At 49.1% G+C, this 25,711-nt stretch overlaps 1 protein-coding gene across 1 annotated transcript; it reads left to right on the forward strand.

The window, feature by feature from the left end:
- Positions 1-914: 914 nt before the first annotated feature.
- Positions 915-25,711, forward strand: Snx18 (sorting nexin 18). The gene is made up of 2 exons (XM_052159512.1): positions 915-2,662; positions 23,067-25,711. Exons 1-2 carry the CDS (start codon positions 1,069-1,071, stop codon positions 23,318-23,320), a joined length of 1,848 nt encoding a protein of 615 aa, XP_052015472.1. The 5' UTR covers positions 915-1,068; the 3' UTR covers positions 23,321-25,711.

Genomic DNA, 25,711 nt, shown 5'->3' on the forward strand with positions numbered 1-25,711 from the left:
AAAGTTGTGAGCATGGGGGCCGTCCGGGTTGTGTACCACAACAATAACTATTCTGGTTATAACTAGTTCTAGGACCCTTATTTCTCTTTAGGAAAGAGGTCAGAGATTGTTTCCCCCAAAAACAGCTACAGCAAACAACTGAACAGTGCTTAGCCAAGTACCTTAGCGTTTCACTTCCTTCACCTGTAAGATAAGAATGACCTTGTCACTGGCGCCACAAACTCTAGGAGATAAGGGCAGTGCAAGTGACTCGCTCAAGGTCATACAGCCAGTCAATGCTGGAACACACTCCGCACATTCCCTGGAGACTTCTCCGCTTCTCCCTGCCCCACCCTTTCCTCTGGTCGAACAAGGATGTTCCCGAACTTTGTCCCTGTCCGTATCCACTCCTTGTCTACAAGATCAGAGAGAACCGGAAGGAAGGGAGCTGTACCTTCCGGGAGTATCTTGTGAGTTACTACATATTAACCCTGGCAAAGACGTACTTATCAGTGCAACAGCTAATCTTCTTTGCGAAAGCCTTTATTACAAGCATGGGTTAAGGTCATTTAAAGAGCATTTACTCCGAGCAGTCAGAGAGGGGACAGCTGGCTATCGTTGATACATTACTTTCTTTAAACAAAACAAAACAAACAAAGAAAAACCCACCCCACATTTTGTGACGTAAAAATCTAAACAATTTCAGATAATTCACTTTTGAAATTCTCCCACCCACCACGTGGTCACTCGAGCTCGCTCCTTTTCCATAACCGCCACAAGGGGGCAGCTGCGGCCGCAGAGTCGGCGCCAGCACGGCTGCTCGGCCGTCGCTTGCTCTTGTCTGGCACGCGGCTCTCGGCAATGGATTATCTCCGCTGGGGACGTGGGAGGCCCGGGCCCCGCCCCCGGCCGGCGGCGGCCCCGAGCAGCAGTCGCTGCTGCGAGCAGAACGGATCTGCACGGAGGGCGAGAGCGGAGCGGGAAGCGGACCGTGCGCTGCCCTCCAAGCTCCCTTCGGCGTTCAGGGACGCGGATACTGACCGCGGGGCCCTCGGACTGGCCCGAGCTCGGGGCGCCGGGCTCGGGACCATGGCGCTGCGCGCCCGGGCGCTCTACGACTTTAAGTCCGAGAACCCCGGTGAGATCTCACTGCGGGAGCACGAGGTGTTGAGCTTGTGCAGCGAGCAGGACATCGAGGGCTGGCTCGAAGGGATCAACAGCCGCGGTGACCGCGGGCTCTTCCCGGCCTCCTACGTACAGGTGATCCGTACACCCGAGCCTGGCCCACCGGCCGACGGCGGCCCGGGAGCTCCGGCCCGCTACGCCAACGTGCCGCCCGGCGGCTTCGAGCCTCTGCCCGCCGCGCCGCCCGCCGCCTTCCAGCCGCTGCTGCAGCCGCAGGCGTCGCCGGGTTCCTTCCAGCCGCCGGGCGCCGGCTTTCCTTACAGCGGGGGCGCCCTACAGCCGTCGCCCCAGCAGCTCTACGGTGGTTACCAGGCCAGCCTAGGCAGCGATGATGACTGGGATGACGAGTGGGACGACAGCTCCACGGTGGCCGACGAGCCAGGCGCGCTGGGCAGCGGCGCGTACCCGGACCTCGACGGCTCGTCGTCGGCGGGCGGCGGCGCGGCCGGTCGCTACCGCCTGTCCACACGCTCGGACCTGTCGCTGGGCTCACGCGGCGTCTCGGCGCCCCCGCCGCATCAAGCGTCTGGAGCCAAGAGCTCGGCCACGGTGAGCCGTAACCTCAATCGCTTCTCCACCTTCGTCAAGTCGGGCGGGGAGGCCTTCGTGCTGGGAGAGGCGTCAGGCTTCGTGAAGGATGGGGACAAGCTGTGCGTGGTGCTGGGTCCCTACGGCCCCGAGTGGCAGGAGAACCCCTACCCTTTCCAGTGCACCATCGACGACCCCACCAAGCAGACCAAGTTTAAGGGCATGAAGAGCTACATCTCTTACAAGCTGGTGCCCACGCATACCCAGGTGCCCGTGCACAGGCGCTATAAGCACTTCGACTGGCTGTATGCGCGCCTGGCAGAGAAATTTCCCGTCATCTCGGTGCCCCATCTGCCCGAGAAGCAGGCCACCGGACGCTTCGAGGAGGACTTCATCTCCAAGCGCAGGAAGGGTCTGATCTGGTGGATGAACCACATGGCCAGCCACCCTGTGCTGGCGCAGTGCGACGTCTTCCAGCATTTCCTGACCTGTCCCAGCAGCACTGATGAGAAGGCCTGGAAACAGGGTAAGCGGAAGGCTGAGAAGGATGAGATGGTGGGTGCCAACTTCTTCCTCACTCTGAGCACACCACCTGCCGCAGCCCTGGACCTGCAGGAGGTGGAGAGCAAGATCGACGGGTTCAAATCCTTCACCAAGAAGATGGATGACAGCGCGCTGCAGCTCAACCACACTGCCAACGAGTTCGCGCGCAAGCAGGTGACTGGCTTCAAGAAGGAGTATCAGAAGGTGGGCCAGTCCTTCCGGGGCCTCAGCCAAGCCTTTGAGCTGGATCAGCAGGCCTTCTCCGCGGGTCTGAACCAGGCCATTGCTTTCACTGGAGACGCCTATGACGCCATCGGAGAACTCTTCGCTGAGCAGCCCAGGCAGGACCTGGACCCGGTCATGGACTTGTTAGCACTGTATCAGGGGCACCTGGCCAACTTCCCAGACATCATCCATGTTCAGAAAGGTAAAGCCTGGCCTGTAGGGCAGGTGGCACGGGGTGTTTTCATTAGGGCAGAAAGCAGTGACGTTGATAGGCGCACCACTCTCTGGTTTCCATGTCTGGGGATCCTCGGGGTTGTGGACTGATGGGACTTTCCTTACCGAGTTTTTCAGTGGATTGTTAGATTGCCCCTTCTAGTCTGTGACTGCCACCCTTCAGAGTGCTAGGTTTTCAGACCGTGTTGTCATTTCAGAATTTGAATAGGCAGGGAAATCAGCTGATCTGGTCTGTAAGCTTGGGGACTGGGTAGAATTAGCAGGGTACCCAGGCCAGGCAAGACATCCCTCTGAGGGTTTATAGGAAAAATGGATGCCTGGGAATAAAGGTAAGTCAGGCTTCCCCTCAGTTCCTGCTGAGGCAGGGGAGTTTGGCCAACCCTGTTCTCAATGCTGGGGCAGCACAGGCACGTCCTGTGTCAGCTTGCAGACCCGCCTAAAGGCCGGTGACCTTTGGGAGCTCTGCTCTCCTCTCTCTTGAGTTTGGAGTTTAGTAACCAGCTGGCATTTGGACCGTTCTTTAGGAATGCTGGGGTGAAGTAGGGGTGTTGTGTCTGAGAGCGAGAATTCGCTGTCCCAGCGTCAGAGTGCTTTAGTAGTTTGGTGTGTTGCTGGCTTTTGTTAAAGCACTGACTTTGCAAAGGATTTTTTTGTAAACTGCAGCAGCCATGCCTGGCTGACCTGAAGTTACTCACTGGCTGGCCTTCTGATATAATGGCTCCTTTGATAGAGAGAGATGGGAGGTGTTGCTAGTAAGAACATGGCCTTCTCTGGAGGTCCAGTGTGGGGGAGTCACCTACTGTAGCCCTGGGCTGGGGGAAGGGTGCTTGGATAGCCAGATTTGGCCTTGGGTGGGGGTGACCAGCTCACTTCCCTGCCTCGTGGGGACAGACAGAGCATTTGTGAACATTCCTCATCTTTGCTTTTTCTTTCTTGTATTCAACTAAGTTCTCTCTCGATTGTCTCTCTGGCAGCAAACAGAACAAATCTGTGTCAAGCCTTCAGCCATTTGGAAATCGCAGTCTCCTTGTCATCTCCTTCCTCTCTGCCCTTTTCCTTCCCCTTCTCAGTGTGACAAGGCCTGGGACTCTTAAATAGGGTGGGGGGATGGGGACGTTCAAAGGTCTTGAGTCCATTCTTGGTGCTGCGGACAGCTGTGGGACTAGTTACCTTGAGAATAACTACTTTCGTGACAGTTTACAGTTCACAAATACAGTCTAAGACTGAGTTAGCTCTTTGAGCAATAAGATTGCTGCTGGCCAATGTTTAACCGTCATCTGCATTCTTTGTGTTCTTAAGTTTTATGAATCCTTACCTTCTGGGCTGCTGCTAGTGACACTGACATTTTGAGTCTTTAATGCAAGACGGTACCATTTAAATTCCATGGTATTCCTTCAGTCAGGTCACATGCTGGCTGCCTACTTAGGAATTTCCCTGAGTTTCTACAGAAAGTTGGCAGTCACTGAAGGAGGCAGAACAAGCGCTGACACCCGTGGGGGCGGGCAGGTGTCTGTCTGCGCCACCTCTGTGTGGCCTCATTGGCGGGTTTCACTGTCAATCAGGCCTTTGGCAAGCCCTGCTGTGGAAACTGTGTATCGGAAAAGCTGTGTTGTTCCTAAGGGCGGCCTGAATGTCCTGTGGTTCTTTTAGTCTAGTCAGCTGTTGAACTTTTTCCCCCAAATCCTAAAACTTGGATTGTCTCCTGTTGCTTAGGCTCTGGGAATCCTTCCTTTTCAAAACTAGTGCCGTTTTATGTGGTTTAAACAGTCCTAGAGATGAAACATCTGTAGGCATTGGTCCTGAGTCTTGTTTCTGCTGTTGCCTTGGTGTGCAATGTACAGGAAGGAGCCTGAGTCTAGATGACTCGTCTTTAGAATGTTGCCACTTAGGCCCGTGCATACAGCCAAGAGCTTACAAGCTGTATCTGTGAAGGATGCTAGCTCTGGAAGTACAAACTAGGTTAATCTCCTGCCCCCTAGCCTGGGGCAGGCTTTTTGAGCATGCTTGGGGACTTGATGACTCTCCTCTACAGCATATTTGCTGTTGTGTTGGAATGACTCTTTTTTTTTTTTTTTGGTTGTTGTTGTTGTTACCATCCAAGGTCTCAAAGTATAATCACATCAAAGGGCTAAAAAGAACAGACAAACAAGAAAAACTCAAAGCGGCTCAAAGTGTTTTGTTGTAGGTGATTTCTGTTTAGGAAGAAATTTTATAGTTAAGAAATTCAAAACATTTGTCTTACCCCTGGGGTACTCATTGTTTAAGGAAAAACCGCAGTGCTTTATTTTACATACTTGGTAAATTGAAGTCGATTTTGATGAGAAAGAACCTCAGTTCCTCATGCTACAAGTAACAAGTGCTTAAGTGAGTTGCGGCCAGAAGGTCGGGCAGGAAGCGCAGGCATTTCCATCATTGTTCAGAGCTCCATTGAACAGCACTGCCTGATAGGCTGTGGCCGCAGCAATCCCTTTCCTAAGATTCTCTGGCGAACAGTAAGCTTTCAGTGCCTTTTCATGGTAGTTTTCTTTTTGTTTGGTAATTCTGTGGCAACACTTGACTTCCCTTGTGAGTGTAATGGGTGAAGCCGGGAGGGGAAACAGGTTCTGCTGGATCCTGTTGCAATCTGGCCAGTCCTTTACCCTGGGAGCAGTGTCTCAGAACACAACACTGGCCTCCTTTGGGACTCTGAGCCATCCTGGTGGGGACCCCCACTACAGAATGAGGGTGCGTGCTCTTCGATATGGTGACTGGCTTTTGCTCAGGCTAACAAAAGTTGTAGCTTAGTGCTTTGAGCACGAGTGAATAGAGCCATATGGTTCCATCGGCTAAATGATAATTCTAGAATTGCATCTTTAAATCAGCTAATGGACTCGCAGCTAAATAGACCTGCTTAGTTTAATGGAGTGGAGTGGAGGCCGAAGGGGGGTTGTTGTAGTCTGTGGTCATGCTGGATGGAAATTTAGAATATGCTCAGGTTGCAGTGGTAGTTTTTCCTGACTTAACAGGAGTCCTGTCAGCTCTGTAGCAGTGCACACACTACTGTTGGGAGGCAGTGTGTGTACTGAGCTCGGTCACTGACCTGGGAACCCCGTGGCTTTGATTTTGCTTCCCTCGGTGGTGGGGTTCTATGTTCTCTCTGGTTATCATTCCTGCCTGCAGCGTGCTTTGATAATGCTGGGGCCCAGTGACTTTGAGGCCGTCTGTGGGAGGGAGAGCGCTTATTATGGGAGTCATGGCACATTCAGTTTGGTTTCCAAAGATAGGATGGGCTTCTCCAGTTAATCAAAGCCACATCTGGGGGTAAAAGCAACCCAGGGGGTAAAAGTTTTACATCCATCTCTTGGGTATTACAGTAGGGAACAGCCACAGCAGTGAAATGAGGAGACACCGTGTTTCATCTTCCATTGTAAATGTGGACGGCAGGCCTTAAGGGAGCCACGCAGGGCAGAGAAACAGGCGTCAGGCTATGCTGCACCCTGACAGATAACCTGTCTGGATCCTAGGAAAGGGGTCTCCAGAGAGAGCTACAGCTGTGCTGCTCTGTGGGACTTTCAACAGTGACAGAGATGTCTGTTGCTGAGACCTTGTCTGTGCCTCGTGACTAGAGAAAGAGAGCCCTGCTTTTCAAACTCATCACTTGATGCTGCAAACTCATTTCTTTGCTCTCTAAATGTTCCAGGTGGTACTGCCTTTTCAACCAAAAACTAGCCCCAGGACCTGAGGCTGGGCGGCCAGAAGCTGGCCCGTCCGTCCTGCTGGGTAGGATTTCACCACTGTACTGCCTTTGACCCACCTGAGGAGGGTTGGCCCTGTGGCCCTCAGACATTAATTAAAGATAGCCAGAGGCCAGGCAGGGCAGGCAAGGTGAGGCCCTGGTGCTCCCGCTTTCATTCAGTGCCCCTGTCTCCTGGCTAAAAATAGCCTGGAGAAGGTGGTGCCAGGCTTACAGAGAGAGGGTCAAGGAGGCGGGCTCTTTGCAAGTTCATCCTCTTGAAATCTGTAGGCCAGAAATTGAGGCCGGTCCTTCTTTGAGTTTAACTGTTTTATCCCGATTGGGTCATTTCTCCCTTCTTCCTCCCCTTCAGCTGTTGACTTCATTTCCAGATGTAACCTTTGTTTAGCCCAGTTTGTCATTTTCTTAGCAGAACTAAGGTAACCTTTGGTTTTTGAAGTAGAGGGGACCACTCTTGCTCCTGGTCCATGACTATCCTGCCCAGCAGCTGGATGGAGGCCTCGGCATTTTCCCAGCCAATGATTTCTAAACTTTGAACCCCACAGTCCTGACTGTCCCACGGGGAAGTCAATCACAGCTGAACTGAGAGGAGGCAGGGACTTTGATTCCTTGCCAGTTCCACCAGGAACTCTTGGCATCCCTGGGCTCCATAGAACTCCCTTCTTGATGGAAAATGACACCCCGACAGGTCACCTTAAGAGCTCCAAGCTCAAGAAACTCTATGATTCATTAGGAAACAAGAAATTTCCCCTAAACTGAGGCTCCTTTTTGGCAGCTGTATAAAAATGTGTATTATTTCTAATGTTTTAAAACCAGAATTTATGATTAGATTGGGTGGAGCCATTTCTGAAGCCCGTGATGCATGACTGTCACCAGCGAAGTGGTCTGGAAGCTGGGCCGTGCTTAATGCGGCTGTACCCAGAAGCCAGAGACTGGACCGCCTGGCGGCTGGTGCTTAGCTGCAGACTAGATTTCCTGGAGGCACAGACAGCGCCCTCGGATTCTCAGTGAGTTCTGGGCGACTGATAAAGGGTGATCGTTCTGCTGTGGCAGTGTGGTGATGTGCCAGCTTGTGGAGAACCTGGGGTGGGGATAGTGGAAACAGGGTGTGTTCTTAGGGTACCAGTGGCACAAGGGAGGTTGCATGGCTTGGGTCTGACAGCTGAGCTGCAGTGGTCAAGAAGTCTCGTGTGCAGCTTCATGGCCGTGCACCAGGCTTGTCCGGACTGCTGTGGTGGAGTCTGCTGGGCCTCATATACGAGTGAGGGGAACCAACTCTGAACAGGTAATTGGAACCTCCACAATTCCTCAGTGTCCAGGAGGGAGACTTCCTCAAGGTCATCCTGAAGATGAAGTTTTGCAGTGCATGGTAGCTACTTACCACATGTCTGTTTTTGAGAACAGGAAGGTGCTTTAAAAGAATGGGAATTAATTTCCATCACAACACAATTCAAATAAGCGTACCTTCCCTCTCAGCAGCCTGCCACCACTGGAACTGCAGACACAAGTACAGAACTGGAGGGATCATTAGTACAGCCAGCACTGGGGCATTCTGTTTTAATCAGGTGATTCTGTAGTGAACCCAGAGATACCACTGGCATCAGCGGGATAAATGGAGATATTATCTGGAGTGGTCAGTATATTGTTCACACTAGGTAATTTCTCTTATCGACCCTCCTACATCAGATTACTTGTGTGCAGGAGCAGATGGCTTCAACCTTTCTGAACATCCTTTTTGAGCACATCTGTACAGATACAGTGTTCTGAATTCCCCAGAGACTGCTTTTGTTTAGGTGATTTTCACTTTGATTGTGACTAACATAATTTCTGTATTGAAAGCAAACCGAGCCAAGACTGCAGGAAACATTTAAACATTGTTTCAGGCTGGTCTCAGTAGTGTTTTGTCTGCTCATGTGACTGCAGGCTGGGAGTGTGACAATCCTTTATAAGCTGACAGTGTTAGGTTCAGATCAGCTTAATTCATCAGATGCTTCCAGAGGGAAAGTACCTGGCTTCCCGGCCCCTCTGAGGGCTCCCAGCAAACATCTGCAAATTCTAGAACCCAAGTGAGGGAGGTAATGAATGGGGCCGCAAAGCAATCAGTTGGAATGCTTTTTTTTTTTCTGCATACAGAGAGAACTTTATTTTAACTCTAAATGCAATCTCCTTTCCCTAAATAAAAGAAAATCAAGAAAATAGTTTGCTTTTCATGTTGTGACCAAACACCTGATAAGAAGCCAAGGGAGGGAAGAGGGGGCTTAATTTTACTTGTGTTTGAAAGCGGAACCCCCACCCTGGGAGAGATGCAGTTCATGATGGTGGAGTGTGCAGTTCAGACTCTTGCCTGCTTCCAACTCTGGAACCGGGAGCAGAGGGGAAGACGGGCTTTCTCCCTCTCCCTATTTAGTCAGTGTGAGACCTACCCAGCCTCTTTCTTATTAGCCCCTCACAGACATGCGTGAAAGGCTAAAGATGTGTGTCACAAATGCCCTTAATCCACTCAGACTGACAGAACTAGCCGTCAGGGTGGGTGTGCAGTCTGATTAAACTCTAGTGCAAGTACTCCAACCAAGGTGTTCACTCCTACCCTTTTTCTTACAGCTTTGTGACTCTTGATGTGATTGGATTTTCCTCTGCATTATTTATTTGTTTGGGTGATGGTCACTGGGAGAAAGGCAAAATCATCAAGTTTATACAGGAGCCTCTAAAAAAAATAAGCTCGATTTTTATTGCATAAATATTTAAGTAGACATCATGATCTAAGCGCTGCCAAGATTACATCAGTGACCCAAGTGATAGCCACCCTTGTGTAGCTTACACAGCAAACCGTATTGCACAACACTGTGTGTGCGCGTGAATGATCTGTGTTCAGTAGTGCAGCAGGGGAGGAGGGCGTAGGAGGCGGGGTGGAGCACAGAGGAGTACGGTCAACGCAGATCTCATTGAGAAGGTGGGGTTTGAGTTAGCGCGGTGAGGAGGGAGAGGAGGGAGGTTACAAGCATTGCAGTAGAGGGCTGTGCAGGCAAGGGTTTCATCTATAACCAGGCCCTGGATAGCTGAGAACTAGGAAGGTTGAAGAGCAGCCAGGAGGTCAAAGGTTGGGTCTAGAGCCCATCCTGGTAGGCAGGAGAGGCCATCACAGAACATCACATTGGTACAGCTTTGTGGGTCATTGCCAGAGCGTGTTAAAAGTTCAAGCAAGACGGAAGCTCTCAGGACCCTGAGTGAGGGGATGGCATCCATTTGGACATTTCTCCGTCAAGACTGGAGAAAGTACAAACAGGAAGCTAGTAGAAGTGGTAAGGAGGTCCCAGCCTATCAAAATCTGCATTGAAGGTGCAGTCTGCAGGGGAGAAGGGATATTTGTTTAAGCCTCGTAGATGCATTGGGTCCTGCATCTCCTTTTGGCACAGGCACAGGCAGGAGCCCCAGACCTGCACCCACTGCTTGGAGGCTTCTATTGAGGAAGCATCCCTTTATAAGCAGTCCTGGGTAGGGCTTGGTGTTTGTCTGGTCTTTGTTTCTCCCTTTTGTGTTTCTGCATTCTGTAGCTACACTGACTTACATGTTTGTGGTAAGTGCTTAATACAAGTTTATAGAGTTAATGAGGAAGGCACTTATTAATAAACTACTTGGCTGACTTTGAGAGAGATGTTTTCAGTGACTTAGAGAATACTTTTGTTTTTTCATGTAAAAGTGCACAGGATCTGAAGATAGAATCTGCATATATTTTATGGATGAAGTCATTAATATGTAAGTGACTTTAAAGTCATAGTTCTACGTGGCTTTGAAGTGACTTTCTAAAATTCATTGGAGGGAGGAAAATGGATATGTACCTCATGATATTTCTTTCTATTTACTGCTTGGTGTTTGAACATGTAGAGGTACAGTTCACAAACACGCACTTCTTTATGCGGCCCTTTTTGTTTAATTCGGAGCACAAAGACGTGTGTGCATTGACACTGTTGATGACCTCGGATTCCTGGAACTCAGACGCTGAGCAGGTGGTGCCTCATGCAATTCACTGTTCTATTGGTAGGATGTGTGTGTGTGGAGGATCCAGTTAAAAGGCAAATCTACCTCAGAAGAAGTGTATGGGAATCCAGGAGATGGAGAGAGAAGGGTTGTCTGTCAGCTTGTGTTAGCCATCTGCATGGTCTGGGCGGAGGGTACTTGGCTTCTACTTTGAAAGATATTCATATTTGACTTTTAGAAGACCATGGATCGAAAGTACCTGCTTGGTCTTGGATATGCTTTAGAATGGGTGTGATAAGCGTGTAACAGCTGGGCCTTTGGTACTAGAACCCACGAAGTCTGTGAAGGAATGTGTACATACGGAACGCAGTCGTGGCATGCACTGATAGAAGTGGATCAGGAGAAGGTATTCTTAGTTGCACAGTTCCATTCTAAAATAAGTTTTGGAAGCAATTGTAAATTTGCAAGCAGTAAGGGAACTTTCCAGACTAAAGGAACTGTATGCAAAAATCAGTCCTGGCAGCCTCTGAGAATCAGCTGGGGCCCGTCTGTCTATTGAATCTGAATGTCAAATGCACACTGTGTGGACATTAGTAGTTTTCAAAAAGTCCTTGTCATTGAGTTTCTGGGGTTTACAGCTGCTGTCCCCTGTGGTGGAGGGAGTGATATGGCCAGGTTAGCATGTCCATTGGACAGGTGTCTGGTATGAGAAGCTTTTGAAATAATTGAGGCAAGACATAGTAAAATCTTGAATGGAGCTCAGTGTCATGGGATGGAGAAGAGGAGACAGGAACTTCTGTCTGCAGAGAGGGCACACAAAATGACCTGTCGAGCATGAAGTCTGGAACCACTAGCGTAGCTGCCGGCAGGCAGACAGCTTTAAGCAGAAGTCTGTAGGCTGTAGCCCATGGGCCAGGTGCACGGAAGTGCTTGCTTACAGCACTTGAGCTCAGGATGGTGCTTATGATTTTAATGGTTCTGCAAGTGCCTGTATAATAACCCCAGTTTTGCTTGTAGATCTGCAAAGCCTAAAAGATTTACTATCTAGCCCTCAACGAAAATGTTATCTGAGCCTCTTGTTAAAGGACAAGCAGGTTAGTGGAATGGAGATACGAGTGGTATTGCTGCTGTTCATCGAGTTTGCGCTGTGACTTTCACTATTCCGGGCATACAGGGGTGGGGGTGGCGCATCTTGTCACAGTTCTTTAACAAGTGCTTCACATCTGTCTTTTAATGGTATTAGTGCCTAATGTTTTTAAGCATTGGTATTAGCTCCCGTATTCGTTTCCTAGGGTGGCCTTAACAGGTCACTGTAATCTGGGTGATTGAATAGTAGCGATGTGTTCCATCACACTTGTGCAGACTGGCCTTCCGAAGTGAAGGTGCTGGCAGAGCCGTCGCCCCCTCTGCAGACCCCACTTCCATTACCGGTGCTGGCCTGACCCAGTGGCTTGGCTATAGGTGGGCACTCCAGCCTTTACCCATGGTGACGTGGCATTCCCGGTGTAACTGACTCAGGGCTGGCTGGCTCAGTGTCCTTTCCTTTCTGCCTGCTCTGTCAGGATGCCTCACATTTGAAGTCAGCTCACTACACATGCAGAGACTGACTCCAGGTGGATGATGGGGCAATGCAGTTTAATCCAGTTCAGGTAGCTAACTTCCCCCAGGGAGTGTTATCTCCAGATGGTATCCTCACCTCTGAGGCTAGATCACTGACAAGTCAAAGGCAGGATTTGAATTAATCTTTCCCCTTGACACTGGTGTGTCTTTCACCAGAAGAATCCTTGCTAGGAAATAGAGTTGATTCTGTTGGCAGGTGGAGCCTGTAGAAGTTTTTCAACTAAATCGTGACGCCCTGCTCAGTTTCAAAGTAGCTAGCATGTTTTGAAGACTCACCATGTACCAGGCACGGCCCTCCATGTTCTATGTTCACTGTACCCACTTAAACCTCACGGGAGCTTTTGAGGTAGACACTCCTCTATTACCACCACTTCATAGGTGGCAAAGAAAGGAGCCGTTGCTCTGGAAGCCCGGGGTTCTCCGTAGGAACTTTAGGAAGTTCTGCCCACGCATGCTCATGCAGAGAAGAGGAGGCTGTTGAGTAGGCCCACCGTGCAGTGCGTGGTGCAGCTTTGGGAAGGAGCAGGGAACTTGAGACATCTGCTAGCTCGAGTGGCAGTACTTGGTATGGCGCTGGATGTGGCAGAGCCTGTGTTACCTTGGGTGTTAAGTCTGGGTGTTGGGAAAACACTGAGACCAGCAAAAGGGACAGATGGAGGGAGGAGGGAGGAGACCGGAGCAGGCTGGAAAGGAACTGTAGGAAGTCCTGCGGTCCAGGCTGTTTTGTTTTGTGTTTTCAGACTGGTCCCCTTATGTAGCCCAGGTCACCTTGAATTTATGGATGTCTTCCTGCCTCAGCCTAATGCTGGTTGGCAGGAGTGCACCGCAGTGGCCACCATCATTGTCTTAATTAAAGGAAAAACTCTGATTCTTTTGATATATGAAGATAAAGAGAGGCTCTGGCTAAAATAAACCCATAGAGAAGCCCCTTTGCTTGAGGCTGGCAGCATAAATGAATCTTGACAGTGAGGACAGAGCCTCCCAGGAGCCCGGGGCTTATGCCTTTATGTTCACCGGGCCCTCAATTCCTGTTGTGCACAACGGGATACTCTAACCAAGAACAGCACGGGCCATCTCTTAATTCTCTTGCTCTTCAAGGCGCGTATTTTGAGTACATCTTTAAACTCGACATTTTCTGGGTCTTCGGTTTTTGTCTCTGGTTGGTTGGTTGGTTAGAGGGGGGCGGCGGCGCTGGGGAAAGGGGGGGCAGCCCTCATGGAGTGGGCACAGTGAAAGATGTAAGAGAAGACCTGAGCTGCTCCCCTTGTGTGGTGGGAATTGTAATTAAGGTATAAGCTGGATACTATGAGGGGAAAATACTAGACAGCAAAATTACGTCCTCTAGAGCTATTCCCGTGGTTCCAGGTTAACACTGTCCCCTTGGGAGCCTTCCCAGCCCAGCCTCCTGGAGACCTTGGCCCTGGGCTTCCAGCTTCCCACTAGACCTGGCCTGGCTCTGCCCCCACCCTGCCCATGGGGACAGCCATAAGTGCCAGCAGCTGGCTGGCACTGCCTAGTGAGGTCTTATGACCAGAAAGCATTCAAGAAAAGAAGTAATGCTTGCTTTGCCTTTTTTATACTCAGATTTTTAAGTCTTCTTCATCTGTATAGAGTGCTCAGCCTTTGCACCCTGGGATCTGGTCTTCTGAATGGAAGGCATACTGTGTTTGTAGAATCCTCTTGGAATTGCTGTTGCACAGTATTGTAAAATCTCCTTGGTTCCAGAGATCCAGCCCAGGGCCGAGCTGATCCCGACCCAGGCTTAGTATCTCCCGGGGGGCTAAAGCAGGAAGAACCTTTAGGAAGTTCCAGCTGCGGACATTTTGTTTTTACCAAAGAAACTGCAAGAGACCCATGGCTTCAGGCTTCAGGCTTCACTGGGGAAGGAGGCCAACTGAACGTTAGTGAGTGTGTCGCCTGATGCCCTCCTCTGTGCCGGAGCTCCGTGTGTGCGTGCGCGCCCGTGCATGTGTGTTCGAGTGCATGTGTGTGTGTGTGCGTGTGCGCGTGCATTTGTGTTTGAGTGCGTGTGTGTGTGTGTGTGTTTGTGCGCGCCTGTGAGAGAGAGAGAGAGAGTGAGAGTGTGTGTGTGTATGTGTGTGTGTGTGTGTCTCCGTCCCTGGAGTACAGTGCTAGCTGGTTCTGCAGGGTAGAGCAAGCAAGGCTTTTACCACGAACAAGCAACTTACTTTTTTATTTTTAGGGCCAACCTGAACTTAGAGAATGGAATTCTTTAAATGAGTCTGTTCCGCTGTTAAGAAGCAGCCTGGTTGCTCACTCCTGTCTCTGCTGTCTCACAATAACTCCAGACTTCTCTTCATGGAGCGCAGTTATGAGCTGAAAGTGAATTCAAATTAATTTACCTTTAAATATTTCAGAGCTTGGCTTCCGTGGCGTTTAAGCCCTTCAAAACCTTGTTTTGGGAGCAGGCGTTGTAATTCTGGGACTCTGGGAGGCCGAGTTTAGGGATTGTGAATTCAAGGGTAAGCTGGCTGGCCTCGTAGGTCCATGTCTCAAAAACTGATACAAGTCAAGCAAATGATTGTGTTCGCCCGCAGAGTGTGTGTACGCGTACTCCAGCCCTGGGCTGACTAGAATGCGTGGAACTCTGCAGCAGTGTGGATGCTGCTGCCTGTGACGTGGGCAAGGGGGGCCCTACCTGGCCAAGGTCGAGCAAACTGCCCAGGTTCCTATGTGTCAGTGGGTGGAGACCCAAAGGGAGGACCAAAAGGGTGGGAAGAGGGGCGTGGGGACAGTAGGGGAGGAGAAGGAAGTAGGTCACCTTCGCTAAATTAGCATTTTCTTTCAGCATCTGTAGCATAGGGGAATGAAAATAATCAGGCCATGTCCACGCTACCCATCCCATCCCTGTGCCGTCCTCTGCCCCGCCCCTTAACCTGAGGCCTCTGTTTTCTGAGAAAGCCCATATGAAAATCTACCTTTTGTTTTTGGCACATTCGTGATTTTGAAATCAAATGAGTTTTTACCACCATTCCCCCTTTTCTCTTTCAAGGGAAAAAGCAGCCTTTGGATCCCTGTTGCTTAGTGACTGGGCCTTTTGTGTAGATGGCTTTTGAGGGACAAAACCAGGAAGGCTGAGGTGCAGAGGGAGAATGGGGGGGCAACAAAAGGGAGCCCCACACCAGCCCTAGCAATTTTTTAAATGGGGTTGGGGCAGCTCCTGGGCAGTATACAGCCTGTGAGGGCCTTTCCCTGTCTCTCTTGCTGGGTCAGTTATGCTAGGAAAGTTGCCTGTCCCCCATGGCCCAGCGAGGCGCTAGCTGGTCTGCCAGGGTGCTTGGTGACTTGGCCCGGCTTGAGGAGGGTTCACTGAAACCAGAGAGAGCTGTAGTGCTCCCAAGTCTGCGAAGGCAGTGATGTGCAGTGCTCGCGAAGCAGTAGCTTCTTACAGAGGGAAACCATTTATGACCACATCCTTTGTAAATAGTGTAGCACTCCGTCACTGGTGCCGACTTCCTTAGTCGTGAGTCCTTAATGTAGTGATATTAATAGGCTTTGTTAATCATTAAATTTTTGCCTCAGTATTCATCGCAACATGAGTAACATGCAAACTTTGCTCGTGGATAAGACTTGGCAAGGGGCCCTCCCCTGGTGACACACTGAGGTACGAAGAGGACGGAAGTGGATCCGAGACCTTGGTCTGTGGAGCTGATTCTAGTATTGGAAATGTGGGGCAAAGTTCCTTCCAAAAGTGGGGGAGGGTAAGTGTGAGCATGAACCTTGCTGAAGTTTGCAGTCATAGAGTCTGTATTGGAGTTAAGGAGAATTTGTTCATAACAGCAAAGTTAAAACATTGGTTTACCTCCTCTTAACTCTCAGAATATGGATTGTGGAAGGGTCCCTCTTGGTCCTTTAGGACTATCTGGTCTCTAGCCCAGGCTGGCCTGGAATTGTTCAGCTGTCCTCCCTGCTTCTGCTCCTGCGATGCAGGCATGGGCTGGCGGGCTAGCCTAAGACGCTCCGCTCACATGGTGCCCACAAAGCTGTTAGCAGTCCCCTGCAGACTCCTGTGTGGGACGAAAGTGACAAGTACCAGGCTGGCTGGCAGGTGGGCATGGCGGGCTCTTTGAAACACATAGCCCTGGGACATTCTGGACAAGGGACAGCCTCTTGGAAGATTCTGGAATTATACCAAAAACTTCCCAGCACCTTTCAGCTTTAAATAAATAAGGAAACGCAGCACAGCGATACTCTGTGCACCTGGGCCTGACCTGAAGCTTGCCTCTCAAGTCTGTCAGGCCTGAAGTGATGGGGCTGGTGATTGGTCACTGTCTGTGGCTTTGGTTTGGCTACTCTTTTAGAAATAAATCATTAGCTGAATGAACTTTTGGTCCTCTTATAGAGGACTCTGGATGATTTGTCAAACGAATTCAATAAATCAACCATGTACTCAGTGTAAATGTCCCTTTCAACATGTCTCTTAGTCAGGGCTGTGAAGAGATACTATGACCATGACAACTCTTTTAAGGACACTTAATTGGGGCTGGCTGACAGTTTCGGAGGTTTAGTCCATTGTCCTCACCTTGCAGGGACCATGACGGCATGCTGGCAGACACCGCGCTGGGGAAGGAGCTGAGAGTTCTGCATCTCTTTTTTCTTGTTTGTTTCTGAGACAGGTTTTCTCTGTGTAGCCCTGGCTGTCCTGGAGCTCTGTTGACCATGCTAGCCTAGAACTCACAGAGATTTGCCTGTCTCTGCCTCCTGAATACTGGGATTAAAAGTGCGAACAACCATCTCCTGACTAGAGTTCTACATCTTGATCCTAAGGCAACAGGGACAGCTACACACTTCCTTCAACAAGGCCACGCCTCCTAATAGTGCTGCTCCCTATGGGCCTATGGGGGCCAATATTTTATTCAGACCACCACAATGTAAGTTTTTTATGTGAGTGTGTTCTTTTTCTGCCACTTTGTCCGACTCTCAGAGCCTCTCATAGGAAGGGGCTATTGGAGTGTCCTAGAGGCTGGCTGGTGCTCTGGGACAGCCTGTGCTACCTCTGCCTTCTGGGGAAGCTCTTTAAGCTTTAAGGCCCCTCCTATGTTGGGAGCCTGTGTCAGGAGCACGTTTCCTGAGGGTGACTCAGGCTACACTGGTTTCACCACCTTCCTGAAAGAAGCAAGTCCTTTGATCCAGGAGCAAGTGTCCCCGCATCGCTGCTGAGGAGCAAACCCTGCTCTGTGGTAGACCCTCTAAAGTCAGCGTGTCTCCTGCCCAGGTTATCCAGGTGTGACTAATTCTGTCTGTTAGCCCAGTAATGTCCATTAGCATCCACTCCCACCGTCGCCTATACACTTTCCAGTTATTTATTAGCACAAGTTCACTACATGGGAACAGGCTTTCACTGTAACATCCTCTTGTTCTCTTGTCTCCGCCCCTTCCTCCCATGTAGTTCCCCTTCTACTTTTATGTCTTCTTTAAAAAAAAAAAATCTAGATTTTTGCATGGGAGACATGTGATATTTGTCTTTTAAAGTCAGCGTTATATCTCACTTAACGTGGGATTCCCCTGCAACGGACACAATGTTGAAGTGTTGCTGTGTACGCCAGTGTGTACCTCTGTTAGATCTCTCACCGAATCCAGAAATCACTCACAGATTTGGCTAGACTGCCAAAGAGACTCTACCCTAGCCAAGAGACCCTCCTGCCCCTGCCCCTGCCGCCCCCCCCCCCCCATTGAGCTCAAGTCCTCAGACTTGCAAGGACCTGACTGAGCCATCTCTGCAGCCCCAAGTTGTACTTCTCTGTGGCAGAATAATACTCCATCTCTAGCCCTCATTGTCCTTACTCGTGTCTGTATTGAGGGACACCTCTGCTGATTCCAGCGTTTGGCTCCTGTGATTAAAGCTGTGGTAATCTCGAGGTGAGGTGTCTGTGGTGTGTGTGCTGCTTTTCCACAGCGGCTGCAGTACCTTAAGTTCCACCAACCCTTTGTAACCACGCGCCCTCCGCATTTGCTCTTCTCATCCGCTTCCCTCTCTCGTCACTTGGTGACGTCCACTCTAACTGTGGTTAGGATTTATGTCTTCCTGATGACTAAGAATCTTTTCATGTGTGTCTCGTCTGTTTGTACTTCTTTGAGAACTGTTCACTTGCCAATTGTTGGTCTGACCTGTGTGTTCTTTTTCTTTCTTTTAGAAACTGCTTCCCTAATCATGGGCATCACGGGACTTCTGGTTTAGCAGTGCTCCCTTGACCTTAGACCCGGCCACATCAGTTCTAACCCCTCCTTTCATTTCCCTCTTGGGTTTTACGCAACATGGCGGTACTATGTGAGGGACCAGGCCCCTCCTAAAGGAGCCACATAAGCGGAGCCTCTGAAACCGTTGTTTTCCCTGTCGATTCTCTGATGGAAATGTGTGACCTTTGTTGTTGTGTTCTGGGTAGGGATTTTAGCTTTTAATTACCCACCTCCAGGGTTGGAGACAGCTTCAGGGTTGCCTTCCTGCGCCTCAGCAGGCTGCAGTGTGCATCGCATTGCTCTGACTCTGCCCACCTCTTCTCTCCAGCTCTCCTGACGTGCAAGGTTTGATGGAAAATTTTGCAATCTGCTTTTATTTTGATATTTAACATGTTAAACACGGAAAGATGCAAAGCGTTCCTCAGAATCCCCAGCTCGAGAACTGTCAGCTGCGGGAATGAGCAACTGTTCAAAACCCAAGTCCTGGCCCTGTGTGCTGGTAGCTCACCTCACCTCGTGCTCTGGGGTGGGGTGGGGGTGGGGGATGTGTTTGCCTCTGTCTGGAGACAGAGCTCAGTGAGGGGAGGCGGGGCAGACTGCGGCTTCAGAACACGTGGTCATGTGCTCCTGATGTACCTGGCTCAGTATAATTCTACCAGTTTGTTTTATTTTTAATCATCTTGCTTTCTTTTGAAAAGTAGTTCTGGGAGGAACTAAGAGACATTTCATTTAAAAGACACTGTAAGTGACAGAGCCAGTGCAGTTTGAGACAGGGTCTTACTGTGCAGCCCGAGGCCGGGGGTGTGCGAGCCACCTCGGGCTCTGTGACACGGCTCTCCCATTCATTCCCACCTTCACATGCGGTTCACACATTCTCAACTGTTTCAGGCGTGTGTACCTTGCTACCTCAAAAGTGATCTGTGCCCCTGTACTGGGGCCACGCTCTTCAGGGACACGCCTCCTGCTCATCTCTCTCTGTCCCACACTTGACACACTATGCCAGCGAACTTGACTTTAAGTGGGTCACCTGGAATTCCACGTGGAACTGGTTCCTGCACTCATTCTCCCATACACTCCTCCCTGTCCTTTTACAATAGTGAGTTGTCTTTGCCAGAATGGTCCGGTTTGCCCGTCAAATAAACCCATACATCCCCAAAGCAACTGTGTGGTAATATTTTGGGTTGGAGTTGACAATTTGTGTCATCTTCTGTAGCATCTAAGTAGGTGGAGAAAATGAAAAGAAAAACAAAAACTCCCTTTCAGGTTTGAGTTTGTGTTTAGACTTTCAAATACTGTAGTGGTGCTTTTTCAATATTTAAGATAAGGAAACCATACATCTTTAAGTGTAAAAGGTTTTACAGATTCAATTAGTAGGTTGAATTAGGTGAGTAAAAGGAAAATGTCAGATATAGTTTCTTTTATACATTCAGAGTGCCTTTTCAATTACACATTTTAAAAAAGTCAGGGGCTGGAGGGGTGGTCCTTTGTGTAGGAGCGCTGAGCTTGAGGGCCTGGGTCTCAGCATCTTCACAAAGCTGCCTGTGGCTTCACCTGCTGCTGATCCCGGTGCTCTGGCAGGAGAGGGGACAGGAAGGAAGGTCGCTGGACTTGCTAACTCTAGACTTGCTCCAAGCTGCAAGATAATACTGCTGTAAGGGGAGAAGGTGGAAATGATAAACTAGGGCACCACTCATGTCCATACTTCATGTCCATCTTCCCTAACCATACAGGCACGTGTACACACACACACACACACACACACACACACACACACACACACACACAGAGTCGTGTGCGTGCATACCCACAGAATGCGGCCAGGAGGGAGGCATTGGCTGAGCTGCAGGTAGGACAGGCTCCCTCTGCTCACCTTCCTCGCGTGCCTGTTCAGGCTCCAGCTCCTTCTCTGCACAGTTACGGTATTTGCCTTGAGTTCAGTTAGACATTCCGGTCCCACCTCTGATGGGGGTCTCTGGGTGACTCTCAGGCTCACATGGCGAACAACCCTTAGTTTCCCTTGTTCCAGTAGGAACTGTAAGCTGTAGCAAGGGCAGAGGCAGTGTGCATGGTGCCTAGCATATATTAGGGCTGTTTTTGACAATGGCCATTTACTGACTGTCTGTTCCCTAATCTATCTCCGTCCTGTATCCCCACTCCCCTTAGCACAATACATGGCATCTAGGTGACCCTTTGAGCCACCGTAGGAAAGCTAGCCCGTGGAGCGTTTTCTGTCATGACACATTTTGTGTTACTTTTGGGAAGGCACATCTGGCTCCCGTGCAGAATTCTGAGCTCTGTGGTACCCTTCACTGTGTCTGGCTGGTGCTCCTCTCCTGAGTGTGCTTGTCACAGGGTTCCCTGGTGAGCTCACAGAAGGCTGGGGCTGCAGTAGCCATGTTTGATCTTGGCCCCTTGAACACTCACCCTAGGAAGCCTTGACAGTCTTAAGCTCAAGTTCCTTAGCCTTTAGCTTAGGGGACATTCCTACACTCCTGGGCAGTGTTTCACTCCTGAGCTCCCGTCTGCTGAAAAGCCAGAAGACCACAGTGAGAGCTGTTCTCTATCGCACAGGCACCTGAGCGGAGCGGACAGCTGCGGCCCTGGGAAGCACGCTGTGGCTCAGTGGTCAGTGGTAGAGCTTGTCTCTTGTGTTTGCGCCTGGACTATGGCTTCCAGAGGCACACAGTCACAGAGGCCTCCACTGTCCTCTCCCTGCCATTTTAAAATGCACATTTTTATATCTTTGGGAGTCTTTTGAAATATTTTTTTTTCTTGAGTGTTGCCTCTCAGTGTTCCTGGTCTTTTCATCTTTTATATCTGTGCATATATGGGAAGCCTGTACAAACGAAACAGAGACAACTCACTGTACTGCAAATAGGCACGTGGCTGGGTGTGGTCTTTTTAACATGAAGCAGGTAGGGCCAGGCTAGGCGCACATCTGGAGGTGGAGACAGTCCGTTCCCTGTGGGCTCCCTCCCTCTTTCCCCTCCCCCAGTCTACAAAGGGAGCTAGCCCCATGATATACCTTGTGTTCCTATTCAGCCAGGAGTTTACAGTAAGACCCTTTCTCAAAAAAACACACAACCGACGCACAGCAGGCACGTGTTAAAGGGTCACTGCTGCTGCCGGGCTAGGAGAAGTGTTGAAGGTGTCATACTGGCTTAGCTGGGCGGGGTGAGGGCTGAGAGCCTTGAAACCATGTGTTGCCTCTCTGCCTAGCTAAGCATCCTTCCCAGTGGCAGGGTGGAATGGTGCCTGCCCTTGCTGGGCTACACCCGGCAGCTCTGGGGCTCAGTGGCAGGGTGGATGGATGTCTGCCCTTGCTGGGCTGCACCCGGCAGCTCTGGGGTTCTGCCCATTTCAGTGAAAGATCTCATTTAGACAGAGCTCGTGAAAAATGCATGGTATGCGCCCTCCTCCACAGACATGCGTTTTCATGGTAAAGTTTGCTGTCAGCGGAGTTCCACTTCTGCCCTGGATAGTGTGAACAGGGATGGGGGGTGGGGGGTGCAGGGTGGGGGGTGGGAGGGGGCAGGACCACACCCGAGCTCAATGGTAGAGCGAGGCATGTGTGAAGTGATCCTGTGCCTTCTACAAAAAATATTAACATAGCATTTTGAACAGCACACTGTTTATTTAGCCTTAGTTGAGTACTGGTTTACTCTCTTAATCTAAAGATTTCAAGGAACTTAGAAACAAGGTGGGGAGGTGGCCTCCCCAGGTAAAAGTGAGCTCCTCCTGAAGAGGTTTCTCCTCAGGCGACTCTCACAGACTGCTGGGTCGCACTCCTGGCTTCCACACTCTCTAGTCTCTGCCTTTTGATGGCTTAAGTCTTTGAGCTCTAGATGCCTTTGGACATCTCCATTCTAAAACTGCTGAAGTGTATCCAGGCCATGTGAGCATGCGCATGGTGAGCCTTGAAACCGGTAGATACCTTCACGTCCTGCCTCTGCCTTCCGTGTGGCCTGTGCTTCTGGGGGAGAGTCCACGCTTGTGTGGCGCCTGCCAACGTGACCGATCCCCCCCCCCCCCGCCCCCGCAGCACTAGATAAGAAGCTGTGGTACTTTTGGTGACCTTCCGAAGCAGTCATTAGAGCAAACTTAAACCCCACTGCCCCTGTACCTCTAAATCATTCAAGATGCAAGTGTCCCGGTGTGGTCTCCCTGAAGAAGATGCAGCCAGACGAGGCACACCTGTGTCTGTCTTCCCTGCTGTCAGGCGCGTCATTTAGGCATGGGCTCTCAGTAAACCTGGCATGGGTTTGGGAATCTGACAGCTTCATTGTACACGGGCAGCTCTGCCCAGGCCCCTCCCCTGCCCTCCCCACCACCGCCTGACTTCCAGCTCCAGTTGGTACTGACATGTTTCAGGGATGGACGGCTCTGGCCTTATACAGTAGTAGCTCTGTATGAGATTTTCCCCCCCTCAGGAAAGGGAATCCGTCCTTTATGAGGTATTATTTCACAAAGGAGTCTCTTAATATGCCTGCGTATAATAATCTTAAACGTAAAAACAAAAAGTGTGGATTTGGGGTTTATCTTTAAAAGGATATCTTTTTGCACCTTTTTTGTTAGGTATAGCATGCCAAGAAATACTACAGAGGCTTGGTCAATATGGGATGTTGGTTTTGGTAAGGGATGTTAGAACGCTGGTCAGGCTGCTTTATGAATTGGTCACCATTTTGAATCCCAAAGGATGCTGAAATAGTTTAGACAAGTACTTCCAGTACCCGAGTTCCTGCGTAATATTTAGTTATGTCATTGGGATGCGTGCACATGTATGTAGGTATGTATGTATGTAGGTATGTATGTATGGTTTTTAATTAATTATTGTCTTTGACCACAGGAGCTCTTACCAAAGTAAAGGAGAGCAGGCGACACGTGGAGGAAGGGAAGATGGAGGTCCAAAAAGCGGACGGCATTCAAGACCGCTGTAACACTATCTCCTTCGCCACATTGGCCGAGATTCATCACTTCCATCAGATTAGAGTAAGAGACTTTAAATCACAGATGCAGCATTTTTTACAACAACAAATAATATTTTTCCAAAAAGTGACCCAGAAGTTGGAAGAAGCTCTTCACAAATACGACAGCGTCTAATGACTGCACGTGGGACCTCGCTCTTGTTTTCAGTTCAAGGATAATTTCCACAGCAGAACAAAAACGGCCTTCTAGGAGCTGTTGCCGACTATAGGCGGTGGTACAAGGACGGCTTTGTGTTCAGCTGAAACCCGGCTGGATATATAATTATGTAGGGAAGAAGCAGTTAATATGGTTATGTAGCAGAAACAGTACCACACTTTGTAACTAAATTATACTATGTATGCCTACACTACCATTGTAACTTTTGGATAATGATTATACTATTTGCCTTATTGCTTTTTAAAGTATGGGTATATTAGTGTATACTTTGTAGACCTCAAAACCCATGAAGAGTTTCAAAGAAGCTGGCTGGATAAAAGCCTGCTGTGGATGCCTTTTTAGTCTCATAGATCGAGATTACCTAAATTCAACCTATTCTCTGTTTACAAACTCCAGCTGGAGCAGCTATGCGACTTTGTGCCTTTAGACCTCTTGTTTTCCTTTCTGTCCCACCTGGGTTTGAGCCCCAACTTTTCTGATGGGAAGAGCGAAAGGCGGGCACACTGGTGACAAGCAGATGAAAAACTCCCTTTTCTGGGGGTGGTGGGAGAACCAGTGGCCATCACTTTGCACAGGAAGCGTCGCCTGGTACGATGCTGGCAGTTACAGAGGCGTGAGACGCTCTGCCGTCTCTGGCTGTAAAGTCTCAGAGAAAAGGCAGTGCACCGCGCTCCCTGACAGTGGAGTAAGGGCCTCGACTCAAGGGTCACACAGACCGACCAGGCCTGAGGGTTTCAGTAATGCCCTTAGCACGCGGAGGAGGAGGAGAAAGCATAGAAACAGAGGGTGACAACGCACTCCGTCTTAGTTTGAGGGAGGGTCTCCTGTCTTCCTTTTTTTTTTTTTTTCTGTTTTAGCTTGAAATTTTCTTTTCCTGTTCAGCTTTTTGTTTTTATTTCAAATGGATCTACACTGTTAACTGAATGAGACTCCACTGTGATTCACTCGTTTACTTAATCAAAAAAAAATTTCAGGGATGTCTGTAAATTTCAGTGTTGTACACAATGAGAAGCGCTGTTGGTTGATTTAAGGAGGGACCAGAAATAATTTCTACTATTCCAGTACTGAAGGAAAAAAAAATACTGATTTATACTGTTTTTAAAAACTAAATATTGATAAAATCCCCCCTCAGAACATTTAACCTTAAAAATTATTTTGAATATTGTCTTTTATTATTAGAAGGGAACTGCAAATGACGATAAATACCAAAAAAATTCACAAGCAGCTTCATTTAAAAAGCACAAAGAGGTTCTGGTGTGAAATGCCCAAATCTCAAATGTTTTTGTAGTTGCCGAGCTAAATATTGTGATTCTTGAGTTTACAGATGTAAACACTGTCACTGAAGGCTGAGGTATCTGTGTCTGCTGTCCCTGTGAACTATACTTCCACCACCCCAGAAACCCTGGTACTGAAATGGTAGCATAGGGTTCAGAGGCCAGTCTCAGAGGGGGTGAGTCACAGTCACCCCAAAGGGTCAGCTTGCAGAAAGGTCAAAAAGGAAAGTCGAGCGGGGTAATTACTTAACAGCACATTTGCTTTCTACGAAGAAATCACATATGGGTTGACATTTTAAGAACAGATGATGATCATTTTGACCTCTGGTCGAATCCTTGTACTCCAGAACTCTGAGGTGGGCGTGGCATCACGTGGCCGAGTCTTTACGACAGGCATGTGGGACTGTTGCCAAAAGCCATGCTCTCTCAAAAAGCAACTTTCTCTCTTTGATTGCAAAGTACAGTTAGATAAAGAAAACCCATATATATTTAAAAATTAATTTTACTCCAGAATTTTGGAGGCTATAATGATATCATTTAAGTTTGAATTGGTATTGAAGAAGCAAGCTCTCTGAATTTCAAATGATTTGAACGTCGCATTTATTTGCCTCTTTGTTTTGATATGGTGGTTTGATTTTTTTTCTTTTCTTTTAATAAAGTTACTAAACTTGTGCAATAGTAGCAAGGACATTGCCTGAGGGGTCTTGTCTGATTGTGCTTTAGCCAGGGTGGACATACCTTAAATCATAAAGATAAAAGTACAAAGAAGTATAAAGTTCATGCTGCCTCCTCCCTAACCACATAGCATGATCTCACCGATTCATGGGACTTTAAATGAATTCTGTGGGTTAATGCACCAGACTTACTAGTGTCCATTTTCATCCAAGATCCTTACTCTCTAACGTTCTTGGTCCTATTGAAACATTTCAGTATCTAAACATACTGCAATGTTAATACCCAAGAGAAAAGCCATTATGTGTATACTGGTCACATGATCAGTGTGGTACCGTTTTATTTGTTACTGTTGTTTTGTTTTGTTGTTTCTGTTTTTTAAATAAACTATCACACCCTTCAA

The sequence above is a fragment of the Apodemus sylvaticus genome, chromosome 16 (assembly GCF_947179515.1).
Source record: "Apodemus sylvaticus chromosome 16, mApoSyl1.1, whole genome shotgun sequence".
Taxonomy (NCBI): Eukaryota; Metazoa; Chordata; class Mammalia; order Rodentia; family Muridae; genus Apodemus; species Apodemus sylvaticus.

Excerpts from the sequence above, each read along its gene's own strand:
- Snx18 (XM_052159512.1), top strand. The coding sequence starts at position 1,069 with ATGGCGCTGCGCGCCCGGGCGCTCTACGACTTTAAGTCCGAGAACCCC. Across the intron at positions 2,663-23,066 it reads CATCATCCATGTTCAGAAAG|GAGCTCTTACCAAAGTAAAG; the intron begins GTAAAGCCTGGC and ends CTTTGACCACAG.